General features: G+C 40.7%; 1 protein-coding gene across 1 annotated transcript; it reads left to right on the forward strand.

Moving 5' to 3' along the window:
* Positions 1-277: 277 nt before the first annotated feature.
* On the forward strand, positions 278-17773 carry znf574 (zinc finger protein 574; the record flags this gene model as incomplete). The annotated part of the gene is made up of 10 exons (XM_083894625.1): positions 278-290; positions 1832-1989; positions 6617-7796; positions 8530-8744; positions 9029-9208; positions 9467-9561; positions 11311-11405; positions 13315-13463; positions 14989-15276; positions 16923-17773. The coding sequence occupies 10 exons, from the start codon at positions 278-280 to the stop codon at positions 17517-17519; spliced, it is 2970 nt and encodes a 989-aa protein (XP_083750751.1). The 3' UTR covers positions 17520-17773.
* Between the last annotated feature and the right edge of the window lie 2549 nt (positions 17774-20322).

Below are 20322 nucleotides of genomic sequence, written 5' to 3' on the forward strand. Positions count from 1 at the left end.
GTGACTGACATCAGGTCATCCTCCATTTTGCATGTGATGGATTATCACCCGTCACGTTTAAATAATAAAATGTTAAATCCACTCGCCTGGATGGATGTCTTTATTTCCCCGGTCACGTAAACCTGGTTCACACACAGAAGTAAGTATAAATAAATAACAGCTAACCAGGACTAATGCAGTCAACACCGAGTCCTGGGAATGACAGACCATAATAAACAAGGCCATTATCAGTGGACCTAAGTCAGTACTGCTGTCCACTAGGTCAGTTATCCACGAAATGTCAGAAAATGGTGAACACATACACACACGTACATATGTGTTTATAAAGACATGTCATTATTGCAATGTAACGTAATTATTATGTTCATATTAATAATCTAAAACCAAACATGAATGAGAGAAAGAACTATTCTTAGTTGATAAATTGTCAAATTGATTTGTTGATTTTTTCATAACTGAATAATGTTGTTATAAAATTAGACATGACATTGACCATTTTTGGATATTTTTCTGCTGTGTTGTTGTGGAGCCCGAGTGTGATAGTAAAAACAAACTGAAAAGAGGACATTTGGAAAAAAATAAAACATTGTTATGTGAAAAGTGTGGGAGAATCTTTACTATATCTCCCAGTATTTTTGACACTTGGTAGTTGCAGCTCTTCAGTTAATTATTCTCTTGTTTGTTTAGCCTGATAACATGTCCTCCTCCATGATAACTGTTTAACTTAGCAAATAGGGCAAACATTTTTTTACACCCTCTTTCTGTTTCTTTTTACAATAAACCTTTTATTAACGTTTAAAAAAAAAACCATTTTTTTTAACCAATTTGCATTTTTACTTGATTCTACAAAGACTTTCCTGCTGTTCTATACTAAAGTTACCAAATGTCTGCCACTGAAAAGCAGAACATAAACAATTTACTGTCCAGTTTACAGTATAACCAGCCTCACATCCAGTGTCGGCTAGGGCTGAATGAAATACACTATTGGCTAGAGCTGAAGCGATTAATCGATTATTAACCGATTACTAAATTAATCGCCAACTATTTTGATAATGGATAATCGTCTTGAAGCTTTTTTCATGATTAAAACAAGATTTATGATCGTTTTAGGTTCTTAAATGTGAATATTTTCTTGGTTTCTTTGCTCCACATAACAAAGAAATCATTAAAACTGAATCATTTTGCTTCGGGGACAAAACAAGACATTCGAGAACATCGTAATTTCCAGCTTTGACAAACACTGATCAACGTTTTTGACATTTTCTGACATTTTCTGGACCAAACGATTCATCGATTAATCGAAAAAATAATTGTTAGTTGCAGCTCTACTATTAGTAACATGTGCTTAAACCTAGTGGACCCAAAGTTGCCCATCATTGTCGTTTTTTTAATAGGATAAAATACAATACATTATTATTGTTTGTTTGTCAGGTTCTGTTTTCAGGGTACAGCTTTGCTTTTGTGGTTTGATTTGTATATGGTGAGAAGAACAGACCGCAGGAACAGTGTTTTTGATTGTCGTTAAAATATATCAATTAGTCCTGGCTCCGCTCATGGTGAGTCATCTTGGCAACCTCAGAGTTAGCTCCCTGCCGGTAATGTCTGTAGCGATGTCTTAATATATGCAGGCACTTCTTTTTATCAGGAGGGGGCAATGTTCACAAATTCAAATGCAGTGCACTGGTGGGAAGTCATCTGCATAAAGCTAATATTCTGATATTTCCTCTTCAAAGCACATTAAGTTTTGTGAACTGTTACACCGCTTTATCTAAATCGGGTCTGCATCGCTGCGTCTCTCATGAAATGTTTTTGATTTCTATTCCCCTGGCAGCCATGGAGACTTCGTCGGTGTACATGTGCTTTCCCTGCTATCAGGAGTTCGACACTCTAGAAGAAGTGCTCAAGCACCAGTTGACTTGCACTGCTGAGGAGGAGCAGGTAGACACATCTGGAGCCACCCATGTCAGTGTTCCAGTGCTACAGACGCAGGTAAATATAATCACTGTTGGTTTTAGTTTTTTATGATGTGATTGTGACGGGTGTTTTGGGTCCAAGCATAGAAGTGAAAAACGTCAGTACTGTGATGTAATGCTGGAATGGCCAGGGTGGGTCTCATTAAAGCCTCTGAATCATAGAAGGAGAATAACCTTGAAGTGGCAAGTGGAACTTCAGCCATAAATTATCATTGTTCTGCTCCTCATCACAGTAATGGTGATTTTCAGCACTCACCAGAACATTAAGTTGTCGTGATTCAATTAAGCATCTCAAGACATTAACGGGGATGTATAACTGATTGATGGTCACACTGATGCCATATTTTTAACCAAGGAATAAACAGGAAGTCTTTTGGGGATAAGAGGGTTATTGTTTTGTGCTGTGATTGCTGTTTGACAGGCATCACAAGTGACAGGCATCACTTTTTATTTCAACCAGGTTAGGGAGGCAAACTCATATACTGGTAACGGGCAACTGTCATTAATAGGTATCTATTTAATATGGATAAACGGGTATATGTTTTACTCATTCAAAACTTTACCCCTCACACACTAACGCATTTCTGTGCCAACGAGCCATGCCAACTGTCCCCAACTAGTGCTGAGTGGTGCAGGCTCTGCTGTGATCAGGCAAAAATAAATAACATTCATTCATACAAATCATCACACACTTTTTTAAAATTGTTTTGTCACCTTTAATTTCAATATGGACTACAATACACGTATACTAGTTGACCTGTTTAAGACGATCTGTCATAAACTGATCTTACTTGAACCCATATCACTCTCTTATCACACTCTTTATCCCTTTTTAATACTTAGTACTTAATTGTTATTCTGTTTAGCTCTAAGGATAAAATTAAAGTTCTGCACATTGTTGCATCAGTATAATGAGTCACAAGTGAGGCTAATGGAACAGATTGGATTGTTGCATTTGGAAAAGAGGATTGATTAAGTATGGTCTTTTAAATTGTTTTTTTTAAACTATATATATATATTTGAAAGTGAGTGTTTTTGTATTTTGAATAAGCCCTCTCACCTAGCATTTACACTGTTCAGCCTAATGATTCAGTTCACTTTGAATAGGGATGGCCAATTCAGGCACAAAATGCTATTCGCATTTTTGAATGTATTATTTGTGGAGTGTTGAGTAGCCAACAAGATAAATAAACCTCTTGAATTCATAAAAGATGCACCACAAATTAGGTAGTTATTGGAGTAGAATATTTTTTACTATTGATGCAATTGATAAAAAATGGAATGTAACAGACCAAAACTATTTAACAGGAATATGGTAATGAACAAATAAACTATTATGTATTACTGTCGCCTCCATTGTAGGGAACAATTTAATAAGTAGTTTAGATAAATGGCAAATAGTGGGTGGACTGTCTAATATATAAACCAATTATCTTAATGACAACATCAAATACTCCAGTACTGATAATGCTGGAACGATATCTTCCACAAACAGCCAACAGAAAGTAGGGCAAACTCCTGGTGAGTAATTGCAGGGACTTTAATTTGAATGGGAGATCTAGTATGAATGCATGGAACACTAGACTGCAATGCTCCTTTAAGTATGAGCGAAACTACATGGCATACATGCACAAATATGAAGCGACTCTCCATGGACACAATGTGGAGAGTATGATTCAGCCCTTGCAAGGTCATGAATGCTTTTTTTTTTTTTTATCTCTGGCAGAGATGAAACAGATAAAACCAGCCCACAGAAACTTCTGCAGGTTAACTGACCAAACACTTCTAAGGCTGATTAACTCTTAAATAATTGAAAACGCTCACTGATCTAGCAGCATACGAAGGCTACAACCAACCTGTAATAGAACACACTGAAAAAGATGTACTGTGATTCTCCCTTCAATCTAAAAGAATATCTAATATAATAATATTTAGTCCTGAATGAACTGGTCCCCAGTTTAGAGTGTATGCACTTGCAGTCTGTGTACAAAACAATGCCTCTGTATGTTAATTATGTTGTATATCTATTCTTTGGCAATTTTTTACATAATGCACAATGTTCTTTTTTTATATTCATACACTCTTTGGAACATGGAGTTGGAATTTATTGGGGACTTATTTCATCAAAATGCTGAACTCTATTAATACAAAGCTTTGTGAACATGCTGTCTAATTACAGAGTTTAGAAGTTGTATAATGTGGTACAGTCACCTATTGAGCCAAGATTTTTTTTCTCTTAATCACTTCAGATAGCACTCAATGTTAAAAGCAGTCATCGGTCGCTACCTTGTCTTGATTGTTTTAGCTTGTGCCTAGACTTCCATTTGCAGTTTTAAACACACATGTCTATAAAGCTCAGAGTCGCTAGCGGAAAGAGAAGGAGTGCCATCCTTTCTCCTCATGTGTCACCAATTGGCGTTTTCTCATGGATCACCTGAGGAAATGCAAATAAAACAGCATACCTTATTGCTCCCCAATCATTGCATCGCCATAAGCCTCTTTACTGCAAACATTCCTTAGTGCTTTACATTGCGTGGAACTGGCAGAAAAAACTGGCTTTTTATGTCTCAAGGGAATGAAGAGCTGAACATGCAGAGATGACGCATTTAAAGGAGATTTTCAAAGAAAGTCTCCCCCAAAATCAGTCCACTAAAATAACATTTTTTTGATGATGTAGATCAACAGAAGTGCACCTGGGTCTGACGATACAAATGAGCTCCTCCCTTCCCTTTTCGACCCAAGTGTGATTCAAATGCTACATCTGAAAACTAACTTTATCAGAACACTAAACGTCTTCACTTCGCATATGGCTCTGTTGGAAACTCTCCATTAATCATGCAGTAAGGGTCCTGCCTAAAAGCTTATGTCTCTGTTTTTTTACAGTTAAAATTACACGACATACTTTATAATCTGGATTGAAATTATAGTATATAAAAGTGTAGCTGGTTACTAAATGGGCTGAATAGACAAAGATGGCTTGACAGAGTTGGTGCTTTGTCTCCTTATGAATGCAATTTATGTTTAGAGATTAATCTATTGTTGAAGCTTCAACACCAAATAAAATACAAATATATTAGCTTTTTGAGGAAGAGGAAAATTGGTAACATTGCAAATGCTGAATTAAAGTCTTTAGGAAACAACAGCGTAGTGATAATGTCATTTTTATTATTTCATGAATTGTGAAGGTCATGCTTTACTCAAGTTAAGCCAAATGCTTTTTGTCATAGAATGATTTGAATTTTTTCCTACTCTTCCAAATGCTAATTTTCCAAGCAAATGTAACCAAATTCGCAATAAATGCCAATCATTACAACTAAAGGGAAACACAGCGCTGTCTTAGCTTTACCTACTTCAATAGCTGCTTTTATCAGTCATTTAGGACAAAGCGAGGTATTTCTGCATGCATAATGCAATAAGAATTGGGGTTCCACGATGAGGGAACTTCTCTACATCCACTGCTCTTTTTAATATTCTCTTTATGAGGCGCACACATGCAGAGAGGGAGAGAGAGATGATGTGAGGAATGAGTAAATTAAAATTTTCTCACCTCAGATCATTTGTAGTGATGGCACAGAGGTGCTCAAATTCAGTGTCAATGATTCAGTTCTGAACTGGATCTATGTTCTAATGTGGCATTTGAAGTTGTGACATCATGGTCAGTCTCTGTTGTTTCCATAGAACCGTTAGCATGTGTATGCGCTGTAGTCACAGGTGTAGCAGGCATGCACCGCACCAGTGAATATTTATAAGCTGGCAGAAAGTAGCAAAGATGAAAGGTGGATATCTGAACCCTTTCCAAGATGGGTGGCAGTTGTGGATGAAGGCATATGAATTCCATGGATTTGGCGAATTTGTATTTTGCTTTGTTGTTGTTCTTTATTTGTTTTGAGGTTGCTGTTATTGCTGTAATGTTAGCCAAATGAGTGGTAATGTATTTTCTAAATGGTCCTTTGCTCTCACTGCCTTATTGCTTCCTAGCATTGGGAACTAATCATATTATTTTACACGACTAAGCCTTAAATGGCTCCGATTTGTCGGGTTCAGATGTTTTGGATACTTTGCTCCACGAGGGATCTTTCATTTGACACAATTTGCATATTGCTACTGTAATGCAAACGTAGTGCCCAGAAGACCATCGGCTGAGATGTCCCGAATTTTCAACTGCTTAAATTAAAATGGGACAAAATGGCTGTAGCTGTAAAATCAACTGTATAATAGGAAATTAAGTATGCCACCATGCACAACTAATGGAGTTTTGGATGTCTTAAACTATGACCTTGACATCCTGTTTTTTTTATCATCTCATTTGGTAGATGTAGCAAACGGAAAACCCCATGGAGTGACCCATTCAACCTTTGATAGTTATCGTCCTGTCTGAGGCCTTATCTTGGCAGCCTGGAGCTCTCAGAGGAGCCTAGGCTCTAAACACATGCTGCTCTAATTGACCTCAGTACCTTAGCGCTGAATCCTCATTCCTCATCTGCCAGATAGGATACAATTTAAGAAAAACACTGCAGGTGGAATTGACTTGAAGCAGTCATTTGATTAGTAGTGCAGTCTTTTTGTTTGTTCGAGGAAACGCGGAGAACAATGTGAAACATTTAATTTAATCCCTGTTTTCCTTTTTTCCATCTCTTGTGTAGCAAACGGTGATAAATGTATCGAGAACTCTTGCCGTTCCATCGATTCAAGTTCAAGCAGGACACTCCTCTGTGCACATTAAAAAGAGTGCACTCCAGGAGGCCACTGCTGATCCACAGGAGTCGTCGGACCAGCCCAGGATCCTCTATCAGTGTGGGGACTGTGATGAGCTTTTCAAGAGTCTGGAACTTTGGCAGCATCACCGTAAAGAAGGGATATGTCAGCAGTCTGCCTCTGAGAGCAAAGACACTTCTCAATCTAATCCTGATGCACAAACTGAGGCAGATGCCACCTTAGTTCAGACTGTCACTTCAGATTTAAATCCAGATGTTTCTCCTGGGTTTGAATCAGATATTGTGGAAAAAGTGGTAGGAGAGGAAGAGAGGGAGCCGGTTACAGAGACCTCTACACCGGAAAACTCTGAGCCTGTTGTTTCTGAGGAGCCTCCTTTGACCTCTAACGCAGAGGATTCATCTCCAAAGAGGAGAGGGGCAAACAAAAAGCCAAAGCCTGAACCAGTGCTCCTGTGCGTGGACTGTGGCTCGTGTTTTGGCCTGGTATGTGAACTGGTGGCCCACCGCAGAACCCAACACGGCTTTGAGGAAGCTCTACACCGCTGCTCTGTGTGTGGGGAATGTTTTCTTAACACTACACTCTTTCTTTACCACCGCAAGCAACACAGACAGAAAGGCGAAGAAGAGGTGGTAGCAGTTCCTGAGAAGCCAACAGAGGGCGTTTGTGCTCAGAGCAACGGGACAGACGAGCAGGGGCAAAATACAACTCCAACCATCACTGTCACCTCCACTTTCACACAGCCCGAGTTGTTTATGTGCTCTCTGTGTGGGCAGAGCTTTAGTAATGAGGCAGGACTGGTTGCACATCGTAAACAGAAGCACAACCTGAAGGACCCACTACACAGTTGCTCCCACTGTGGCGTTAGTTTCATGAACACCACCCAGTACCTGTATCATCGCCGGGAACACCGCTTCACACCAGCAGGGACAGAGGAGGTGGAGATGACTGAAACTGGTGACGAAATGACCACCGCCAATAATGAGGATACCGCACACGGCACAAAGAGGCTGCTTTCCCCGCCTGCCCCTGCCAGTGTTTCAGGTTCACCCGCTCCTAAAAGACATAGGCCCTCTTTAAGGATCATAAGGGGTGGTAATGCACTCAAGGGTAAGTAGTATTAATTAGTTTAAAGTATGGCTGAACGATTAATTGCGTTTGTGATAATATTGCAATGTGACAAAACAAGATTATGAAACTGCAAATACTGCAGCACGATTGAAGGGAGCCGTCTGTTGTGCAGCAGTAACCTCAGACTCGACAGAACCTGGCTCTGCACAGACACTTATGCCTCAAAGAGGAACTGCAACGTGTGTGTTTGAGAGAGGCAGTGAGGGAGGGACTGTGTGTGTGCATACATGTGTGAGAGAGAAAGTGTGTGTCTGTATGATTGTATGAGTCGGTGTGTGTGTGTGTGTTTGTGTGCGTGTGAGTGTAATGGTGATAGCCTTGTGTCACACAACTCAAATTATATGAATTGCACATCTTTGCTTTCTGTTTCTCACAGAAAATGCACTCAAAGATGACCGAGTGTCAAGAGCAACACGTGTATAAATGTGTTAGAAGCTGGTGGGACTTTTCTTTGAGAGTTGGAATAAAAAAAAGACAGCAATGACTAAGGCACTGGGAGAGCTCAATTGTTTTTGAATAATATAGAAGAAAATGAGCATAAAATAACTGCCCCTTAAATCACAGTGCCAATAGTTAAAAATAATAAATTGCTATTAGATAATTTTTTCTCAAATCATTCAGCCCTATTTTAAAGCCTGTTGTGTGGAAAAGCGGTTTGTTTCATGGTGTTTTGTTGTTTCTTATGGGACTTTTTTTTTTCTCCCACTGCTAGAAAAAAAGGGTACAGATGTTAAAGACGAAACAGAGGGAGGCACTGCATCAGACTCGGACAAAACCAACCACCCTCCACCCGCGAAGCTGCTCCAGGACTGGGCCCGTACACCACTACCCCACGTTTGCCCTTACTGCGGCAAAACCTTCACCCGGCGTGTCTTCCTCCGCACCCATGTGTATAGTCACACCGGAGAAAAGCTATTCACGTGCAAGGTGCCAATCAACTTTTAATCAAAATATATCCTCTCTTGAGGATGAGGGATAATTTGCTTTGAGCTAAATGTCATTCCTGTAGTGTACTTGACATTGATAGGATGATGTAATGCTTTGAAGAAGAGACAGACGCAGGCTAAACCTCAACATCATCATTTTTGACAGATTTTTCAGTGTCACTTGATCCACTTTGATCATATACAATTTTATCTCGAACCAAAGGTGCTTTAAACTATTCCAGGCCCGCACTTGTATATGGCACTGATCTCGATTTTGTGTTACAGATTTGCTCGAAGGCCTTCACCAACTCCCAGAGCCTTCTGCGCCACAGCATGAGCCACACGGGCCACAAGCCCTTCAACTGCGACGTTTGTGGCAAAAACTTCTCCCAGGCAGCCACGCTGAAGAGACACCGACGCATTCACACTTCAACGCAGCCTCGCCGCAAGCGTGGAAGAAAACCGGTACACGTCCCACCTGTTTCAGTTAGCCAAAATTGTTTTTTCAAATATACACCATCTGCTCCAAAATAGACACTTACAAAGAAAAAAACTAGATGAAGCTGAAATGAAATGGATTCGAAGAGATTTATTTGAGTGCCACGATCATTTTGTTAGTCGGAGTTATATTTTTGAAATGGTAGAATAAAAACAATAGGTTTAATTTGTAAATAGTTGTACTTCTGTTTTTATAATAACCTTAACTTCTGTGTTTCAATGCAGATGTGTGTTGTGGACAGTGACGGGGCTCATAATATCTTGTCGTGTCCTCACTGCCCCTCGAGGTTCAACACGGAGGATCAGCTTAACGATCATAAGTAATGACAATTTACTTTTTTTTAACTGTATTTGTTGTGTTTTGTTGTGAATGTGTATGATTAGAAATGGCAAAACACATGTGAAACAATTGTCTTTGTTTATTTCCAAGCTATTTTTTGTGAGTAAATATTCACGTGTAAGAATTCGGTTTCCGTGCATAAACCTGGACAGGATTTGGATAACTCGCCCTTGCCAGAAGCTGCGGTAGCTGATCTGTGCGACTACTGAGCAAGACCTTTAAGCTGCGTGATGTGCAAATTAACTGAGATGTCTAGGTGTCCTTGAGCCTCATCCACATACAGTATGATTGACAGACAGAGGCCCTTGCGAATTGAGATGATAAAAATCACAACACAGGATGATGGAAGAAATTGGTCTTGTCCTTCCTGGCCAAAACAATAGAAGAGTAGAAGATATTATGTACTATTTATTTTTATTTGTGTTAGCTTTAACACATGGCTACAGTGCAATTATCAGTACAAAGCAATGACTTCAGCCTCTTCAGTTTATCATTTTTTAATGATTCCACATTAAAAAAAGGTAGAAAAAAATAAATAAAATTAATGTGTAAGAATTAATGACATCTAATTTAACACTGCAAATTGTGACAAAAGGTAGACTTCTTTACTCACCCTTCACTTCTCAAGTGTCAGCCCCTGTAATGCTATTGCAAATGAAAGACCTCTGTTAAGGTTAAATTATAACCTCTTAAATACAGTACATACTTATGGTTAGTCTTTTCATATCTGCTGATGAACCCTCCTAAGAGTGAAATAATCATTCTTTAATCTCACAGATAGTTTGCTCATCTGCTGGAAAAAGCCGTCAGTCAAAAAAAAAATATTTCCAAGGTCAACATACACGCAGTATAATGTTTTAGGCTTTTTTTTTCTTCTTTTGATAACCCTCAAGCAGCAAATGTAATGCTGTCACGTTAACGTGCCTACCTCGTAATACTGTACATGCAGCATCATGTCTTCTTCTCATCACAGAACATCTGGCTGGAAGACAGACATTTTATATCTCCTAGTTGTCTCAGGGTCACCTGTCCCTGAAATATTGATTTCAATTGTCTTTTCTTAAACGGGGAATGGAAACAGCCTACATGGGCCTTGAGATGTCCTTGCACATCATCCCGAGCTTCCTGCTTTACTTTAAGTGACTTGCGTGATTCATTGCTTTGGCTATGGCGACACGTGTAGTTGTATGGTGTTCGTTGTGCAATATTTAGTGGAGTGTGTTTTTAAAGTTCACCATAATTTGTTTTTGTTCCGATTACGAGGAGCTGCCAAACAACCAATTTTTCTCATGCTGTGAACGCCGGCCTCGTGTAGCATTAGGTGAACACATGATAACACTTCTCTCCTCCCCTAAGGCCAAATCCAGCATAACATTATGTAGTGGATAAATATAGTCTCAACTCTGACTCCTCCCATTTTTCTGCTGTTCTTCTATCTCCAGCCATTATACAACTCCGCTAATACCCCTACGTTTAACCTAAAGGACATTCAAGCACTCGAATGATGGAAAAACCTTCAAGTCACACGAAGGACAGAAGCTTTAAATCAAAACATAATGTTTCCCACCTCCTTTATGAAGTCATTGTATATCAGGAATTATGTGTAATTATTTTACACAGTAGTGTTTTACAATTGTCCCATCTTGATGTGTTTATTTCTTTTTATTTGTTTACCGTTGTTTACAGCATTAGTATGTGGCTAAATGATTTCACTTTTATGTTTAAATAGACTCCTCCACACCAGCCACCCGTTCCCTTGCATGGAATGTGGAGCAGCCTTCACACGCAGGAGAGACCTCGATCTTCACTCGCTCACTCATCAAGGTGAGAGTTAATGGCCCAGCTGGTCGTATATCCTTCAAATCTACACTTACATCTATAAGATTAATACTGTATGTAAACTGCATAGAGTGATTATCTATGGTCATCAAATCTTTTCTGATACCCAGTTCCCACAGGTCCAACATCACCCCACTTAATCAATAACGGATTTAAACAGATTTCACTCCTGGGTCATATGTCTGCAACGCACATTTCTTTTTCATCTGCAGTATTTTCCGTCAGCGATGCAACGTTTACGTCGCAACGCTGCCGTGACTCGTATTTATTCTGTTCCCGTTAGCGTAGCCGTCAACATTAATGTTTGTAGCGAGCCTTAGTTTTTAAAACTTGGGATAGCGCTCATTATAATTTATGTCCTCAGCCAGCGATGGACAAAAAGTTGTTCTCTCTTTCCTCCAAATTGTACTTCCCGCTGTGCCTGTGATGTCACATTTCACACACAAGGAATGCCGCTGAGACAAAAAGCTCCACAGAGCAGAACAGACACTGACGATGGGAATGGTGCTAATTGCCATCTTTAGCGGATTTACTCAGGTTTAAAAAATCCTGGATATATCCTCTAATTTTAGTGTGACCGTGGATTAAGGAACCGTTTTTAGCAGCTGTGTGTGTGTGTGTGTGTGTGTGTGTGTTTGTATTTTATCTTCTGTCTTTGTGCGAAAGTGTGAATGAATTCATTACCCCAGCTACAGGACCATGTGCTTCAAACTAATTAAAACTGATTAAATATGATGACGATGTCAGTACAGCATGCAGTGAACGACTATTGATTAATCCAGAGTTGCCGATAAATGCCCCCATCAGCTTGCCTGGGTGGCCTGTCTTGTTTATTCACAAACATGGGTTCAAGTTATATGTGCATTGTTTTTCCCGATGCATTAGGTCAATGACTTTACATTGATCTGCCTCCCACGTGGAATGGAGGGAGGAAGGTGGAGGTAAATGAATTAGGTCAACATGTTGACACTTCATCTTAATCAGCGGGGGCGTTGGCAAGGCAACCTCGTTAGTTAAGCCTGAAGAGTCAGCGTTGCATCAGGGGTCAGAGGTACGTGGCTCCTCTGAGAGACATGATTGGAGAGATTGATCCATTGATCAGTCCAGGGCCATAGGCTGAGATTGTCCTTATTAAAGGTTTAATTAGAGGGTCCCAGTGGGGAGCAGAGTGGATCGTCCCCACTGGGATAGACGGTGCGGTGCAGATGGTTAGCAGATTGCAAGATGTTGGTGTGACGACCTATGGACGTACTGATCAGCCATCAGTGTCTGCGATTTTCCAGGCTATTTTTCCAGAGTAACCTCTGTAGCCGTGTGGTTTGCTTTACCAGAAGGAAAATAAGCCGCCAGCCGATGACGGCTGAAAGCACAAATTGATAAACAATGAATGTGCAACCATTTTCTTCAATGATTAATCACTGCAATTGCTTTTAAGCGCATATTTCCAATATTTGCTGGGTCTGGTTTGTAGGGTTTGTGGCTCTCTATTTTATGTCACTGTCAGTTTAATATAATATGAATATGATCAATTTTGGGTTTTTTAGAATGTTGGTTGGACAGAAAAGGCAGCTTGAAGATGTCTCACTGATTTCTGGGAAATGACTTTAGTTTATAGGTCATAATTGTGATTGGACAGCCAAATCATCTTAATTATATAAACCAAAACAACTGTTAGTTTTGGATCTGCAATTAATTAAATGTGTTACTTGATCAAATGTCATAAAACGTATAATTCCACATTACATAAAACCATGTCAAACCAATTGTCATATCAGCCATTATCATGTTTATATATATACACACACACACACATCTCGCCTGTCACACTGGCAATTACGAGCAGCCTGTGGTTTAAACAGAGGATGTCTTAACTGTTGACTCTGCTCCATTACAGACAAGCAGCCAGAGACGTGTCCTCACTGCTCGGCCCAGTTTGTGAACGAGTCGCTGCTGGAAATCCACCTGCAGCGCTGTCCCACCACAGATGAGGAGAAGAATACCGGCCGTGGACGGGGTCAAGGCCGGGGACGCTGCACTGGACAGGTTGGTACCAGACATCAATAGAGAGGGGGAGTTTGCCAAATTTTAAACGACAATAAAGTAAATGGTGTTGGATGATTTGCTCAGTCCGGTTTTTTTTTTTGTCGTTGTAATTTATTCATCTTCTCCCTCGAGAATTTCATCTAAATAATTACCCCATAAAAACGTATTTCAAAGCATGCACTTGGCTTTGTGCCACACATCTGGTGTTATGATGTGAATATAAGCAAATGTCCGTTGCATGCAAGCCGGTGTCAAATGAGTTCACGCGATGTTGATTAAGCCAATTAGCTCCATGTGACTTACTCAGTGTAGTAGTTTTTAGATCTTGTGTTGCCCAGCAACATTCCTGTGCATGATCTGTTTTATGTCAAAACAGACGGAGGCAACGGTTAACATCGTGCACGTAAATCAAGATGACTGCAAACAGGTTGGAGTGTAACTGCTCAAAAAAAAAGCTGGTTATATACCAATTTTATGGGATAAACACTCCAGAGAACTTTATTTATCCCCGTGGGACAATTTGGGGGCATTCTTACCTCCATCCGCCCATTTGCTGCCAGTCTGTTCACAAACGCTCCCCTTTTCAGGTCGGATCATATTGCTTGACAGATCCTACAAAGACCAAATAGAGGCAGAATAATCCAGTCATTGAGAAACATTGAAGAGCAATCCTGTACTTTTGTTACTCAGTTCCTGGTATGAAACCAGGGTGATCGAGATTCAAGCAGATGTTTCGATTTGCAGGTCAGTTTGAAAGTTCTTCGGCTACAGGCGGTGACCTTCACTGTTACCAGATTTTTCAACTGATAGTAGCTTTGTTTCCTGTGGCTTTTCTGATCATGTGTGATGCCAGTGAATCAGTTGGTGGTAGCTTGTGATGTGCAGCCAGCAGTCTCCTTGTAAAAAGTGGTGGGTTGCTGTTGCTGTATTTACTCTGCTGTGCTGCAGATATTCCATAATGTAATGTTGACAGAGTGGAACCTCATTCATTAATGTTCTTCTCCAGCTGGATCTGTCATATTCTTCTTGCATTTATCCGAAACAGGACGGTGAATAAATTATAATTCAAGCTGCTTTTACTGGTTTATGCTGTAGCGGTTGAGGTTGATCTATTGGTGCTGGATGTTCAATTCATACATTATCTTTAAAAAAAAAAAACTAGACCAAAAACAGTATGTGCAGTTGTGATCCCCAATCATTTAATAGCCTGTGTTATCTTCACCTTTGGAAGCTGCAAACCGAGGTGTCCTTTATCTGATGCCACTTTAACAGCTTATCAAAGTTCATGTTCCCGCACAAGTATATCAGCAGTCGTCAGTTATTGGACTGATGGCGACCAGTTGAAAAAGGTCGCCAGTCTGAATTGAACTTTGACATTGTGTTTGCGTCACAGTTGGACCATAAAGACACCGACCTTTTCTCTTTTCATTACTCCCCCATCTCCATTCTCCATTTTCCCCATTTTGTCTTCACCTGCCTTCCATTTCCATTTTCATCATCTCTTTTGTTTTTCCCCCTCCCTCAGCTTGAGTGTGACCTATGTGGCCACCGTTGCATGACCCAGGAGGGCCTCGACCTCCACCGGTTGTCCCACACGGGCCAGACTCCTCTGAAATGTCCAGTGAGCCCTTGCCGCCGCCGGTTTACCACGAACACTGCCCTGGAGGAGCACGTGTTGGCTCATTTCCACGGAACACTCGGCAAGTCTAGAAACCGACCCCGCTTCCGCTGTCAATTTTGCCCAAAAGAGTTTGCCTACAAGTCCACCTTTGCTGTTCACATGAGGACACATACTGATGAAAGGCCATTTGAGGTAAATGCCACTTTTTCTGTGTGTGTGTGTGTGTGTGTGTGTGTGTGTGTGTGTGTGTGTGTTTGCATTAAATAGATAATAACTCTGTCCATAAACTTGTATTTAGTTGATTTATGCAAAGCATTTTTACATTTCACCTGTATTTCAAAGTGAAATCCAGCAAGGCCTCACCCCCCCATGGTCACACCAGTTCATAGCTGTGGCCGTCTCTCTGGTTCCGGACCATGGCCATTTGTGCTGTGTGTGTCCTACGGGTGTTTCTTCCCTCCCTGTGCACCTTTGATTAATGGCAGGCCTGAGTTAGGGCCTGTCAGCTCCCCTCTGTGTCTGTTACTATTCTAGGACTCTCCCTCTCTCTGCTGCTCTGGTGACGAGGCAGGACATCAACTATAGACCCACCCAAGCCCATCAGAGCTCGTCGGGCTGTAGAGATTGATTTAATGTTTGTGGCTTTGCTTTGGGCTATATCTATCAGGCAGCCCAGAGATTGAGGTTCAAGGGGCATAGGTCCTCAAACACAGAGACAGTTATGGGGATGGACTTTAATTTCAATCAAATACAGAGCGTGTTCCGTCACAAAAGGAAAGGTTATTTCATTAAGGTTACACTTTCAATCCGAGTAGTTTCAGTGGAAGTCAAAGTAAACAACAAAGTCATTCTTTTGTTGTGTTCTGGTTTTTTTGAGTATCTACATGTAGTTCATTTTCAGGTCACAGACTGAAGCAAAACAGCAAATGTTCGAGCGTCAGGAACGACAGGGCAGAGATTGACTTTGTTTAGAGATTGTTCAGCTCTCAGCTCATTAGTAACATTTCTCCTGTTGTCCTTTTGCTAATTTATTGGACAATTAACAACAGGGAACTAATGTCATAGTATTCAATTATTCATGCTATCAATCACTGTCTACCAAAATATTCTAGTTGTAGTTTTAAATAATAGCTGACACATTTATTATTTATTATGTTATTTATTTATTGGCTGATTTACATCTGTTGTGTAAAGGCAGATTGATGGCGTGGAACAAAATATACACGCACAGGCAGAAAAAAACCAGCAACAGATAAAGCGTTAAAGCACACGATGTATTTCATAACAAAGACAGACTAACAATATACATATAAATATATGTATATATATGTGTGTGTGATGCAGCAAGACAAACCACAAAATAGGGACCATGAGTTTTAATGTGCTTTAGGGACCAAAATGTTGAAGTGATTCGTGCTAAAGTGCTTATTTTATTGCAAAAAGCTGAAATAAATTGCACATCCGAAGACATTACTTCATTATTCGAAGCTGTAGAATGTAATGGATGATTTTAAAGTGTTTCAGATTTGAATTGATCGATAGCTTGTGTAAAAAAAAAAAAAAAGAAATCATCCTCAAATTAATTGAAAAACACTTGTGTTGTTTTTTTGTACCGGCCGTGTATCTTTTCCTCCCTCTGTGTTCAAACATAACCCGTTATCTCTGCTGCACCACAAGTGCTGCATCTGCACAAAAATATGAGAGAGGTCTCAGAAAATATTAATTACAGTGGAGTTTGTGCTGAACATGACTACATTCCTGCTAATGCATTGTTGCTCTTATATTTGTGCACCTCCACCACCTCCTTCCCACTCCCCCTCCCTATTTTCCTCCACCAGTGCGCCACATGTGGCAAGCGTTTTCGCCAGCTGCCCCATCTGCGGGACCACGAGCGCATCCACAGCGGCCTGAGGCCGTTCTGCTGCTGGATCTGCGGTAAGAGCTTCAGCGTGGCCGCCCGCCTCACCGAGCACGCCCGCACCCACAGCGGCGAGAAGCCCTACCCGTGCCCCCACTGCATCGCTGCCTTCCGCTCTCGCTCAAACCTGGACAAACACCTTCGGCAACACGGAGAAGTGCCGATGGAAACTGCCGAGCAGGCGGCACAAGCGGCCGAGGCCGCTCAGGTCCAGAAGGTGCTCGAGGGGGCCAAGGTTCTCTCTTCTCTGGCCTCAACGGGAGAGATTGATCCCTCCACGGTGCAAACCATTTACGTACTGCAGGGGGCCGAAGGAACCACGGAGACTGTCATGATCCCATCTGATCAGCTCGGCATAGAAGGAGCTTCACAGGTCGTCATCCTGCCATCTTCAGTGCTAGGAACTCAGACCATTACTGTTCCTGGTCTCACCATGGACGGAAATGAAATCACCATGGTGGAGACGGGCGGGTCTCCACATCATACCATTGAGTTCATCGTGGAGGAGACTGTATGAAGACAATGACTGGAAGGCTAACGCAGAATATATTAGCGATTGATAGTGTGGAGTTTTTGGGGGTTGATTGAAGATTATGCCATTATCTTGTGTAATTGTTTGATAGGTCCCATCCTGTGAAGTAAAATGATTTTTACAACCGTTCAGAAGGAGTGTAATTTAATATTGTTGTGGAAGGTGTGTATTTTGAAGTTTGAATGAGAGGCAGGTTGTAAAATTGTACATAGAAGTGCTTTTACAGCCCCTGTTTATTAGGGGGAAAACCAGTGGTGGCCTGTGATATGTCTTCTGCTTTCTTTATAATAAAACGCTTCAGCTTCCACATTTGTGCTTGTCCATCATTTTATAAGGTGAGTGACACAAGGCCACGGCCCTTATCCCATTAGATGAGATGGATTTTATAAATCCCGCTGTAAATCGCCGTCTCCCTTTTGACAAACAATTTGAGCTGCTGAGAAATAAACAGATCCACTCCCCCCGGCAGACCTCTCCCTGTCACACGCAGGCTAACGTAGATGCAAGGCAGAGCTAAGTTGTGCATATAGCTCAACCGTAATGCTCCCATAATTTGTAAGACATTGTTATTGATCGGTTTGCGCTGTAATTAAATACAGTAATAACATGGATGTGGTGAGATTTATGATGTTTTATCTGAAGTGTAGCATTATGCAGCGGCAAGTAGTGTAATGGAATTATCCTGCACTTGCTGTGTAGTTATCAAAAATAATGATCCTATTTGTGTCTGGAAGAGAAGAGGTATAATGTGATCTAAGTTTTGCCAGCGCTGCAGTAGACCATTATAGGCTTAAAGCACAGTTTATGGCTGTCTCCCACCCAGTGATTGCTGACAGGGTGTTTGAAACCCCCACCTCACGCAGAGGCAGACGGAGGGAACTCAGTCGCAGTTTGTTTTCATGTCATGGATGGGGGAAATGCTGATAATTGTGCTGGAGAACTGCGATGGTAAAAATGGCAGCGTTTCTGCAGAATGAGAAACACACGAGGAAACTGAGGAGCAGAAAGAAGCCAGTGCTGAGAATTCAACTGCTCTTCGTTGCTTTACTGTGTTGACAGTCGAGCAGTCAATAAATGAATGTTTGTTGTTGTTTTTTTTATTTTTTCCCTCCACTTCTCAGTAAATGTTGACGGCTGATATTCTCGAGTGCTTGTTTATCGTATACCTGCAGTCTGACACTGAAGGAAATACACGCCACAAACACAGATGTGTAATGACACTGATGATGGCGGTGAAATCATAGAGCTGGGATGCTTGAGGCCCGGCAGTATGACTGCAATATAATGATGTTTTTGTGTGTGCCTGTGTTCATCCTTGGCTCAGACTCAACCTTGTGGCTTTTTCGCTGCTTGTTTTTCCCTTTTTTTTTTTTTTTCGTCTTGAGTTTGTGCCCGGCACGTTGATGGAGGAAAAACAGATTTCCCCCCCACAGCGACGGAGCCTTGAGAACCAATTTGAGTGTAATTAAAATATCACTGAGTCTATAGTTTGACTCGTGGATTGAAGTGGAGGCTTTACTGTTGATGGCGCCAGGATGTGAGCTACCTTTAATGAGCAAATGTGGAGTTTGATTAAGATGCAGCTGAACGGTTTATGCCATTGTAACATACAGGGTGGAGAATACATACAATTCACAATCTGCAATGTGTTGAGAATAATGTGTGGGGAAATATATTTTAATTGAAGTGAAAACAGTTGTATGTAAGTGGCTTCAGCTGCTGCTCTGTTCTGCACACAAGCCGATATTATTTGGTAAATGATTTATACTGGCGCGCGTACGTAACTGCTGCATATGCTTGCATGTGCTTTGGTGTTTGCAATTACATGCTTAAATTATGCATGGGATTTATAGGTTGAAAAAGCAGCCTGTGAAAAGAAAGGGCGCTTCTCTTTTTAATATAGAAAACGAACAATTATGCAAGATACACGGACCCCTGAATAAACCATCTCTGGTAAGAAGACCCTTGATGCAAATAAAAAAAAAACCAAAGAAGAGGAAGAAGCACATGTGTTCGCTGCTCCCACCCTGGGCATTCCTTTGATTCTCACCTCTTTATATATATATATATATATATATATATTTATATATATTTATATATATCATAAACACTAAAAATACCCAAGTGACCCTGAGGAGAAAATGTGCATATTCAGCTCTCTCGGCGACAAACTCGCTGACATCACATTGTCCCCGTGCAGGTGGAGGACACCAGGAGCTGGGCTGTTTGGCTCACACCTCCAGATAAGCACAGCTCATGTAGTGGACACAGCTGCTCCCAGAGTCTGTGGGCTTTTAAATCATCAGCGAGAGTTTTGAGTCGTTTTGTCACATGTTTTTTTTTTTTTTCTCTTTTGTTTTCTCAGAAATGTGAAATTCACTGTGAATAAACTGTGAAAACAATTTTGGATTAATGTTAATGCATTTAATTATTCTTTTTTTTGGTCTTTTTTTTTTTTTGCCACTTACGTAAAGTCATTATTTTTGAAGTGTCTTACAGTTCTCCAAACTCAGCGCTGTTTGATTGCGTCTGGCTGTTTCAGTGCTGTTTTCAGGTCACTGTGACTTTGCTCAGACAATACAAGTTACTTCTCTCTTAGCCTATTTAACATTATTTTAACCAACACTTAAAATACTTAAAAAGCCAGAAAAAGCTGACACAACGTGCTGTAGAATCTGAGATACGTGTAAATAACCTAAAGAAACCTAAAAACAAACCATAAAACAGACAGTAAAACAATAAAATAATGTACAACATATAGAAACCAGACATAACATAACACGTATTA

Source organism: Microchirus variegatus (assembly GCF_963457635.1).
Source record: "Microchirus variegatus genome assembly, chromosome: 1".
NCBI lineage: Eukaryota > Metazoa > Chordata > Actinopteri > Pleuronectiformes > Soleidae > Microchirus > Microchirus variegatus.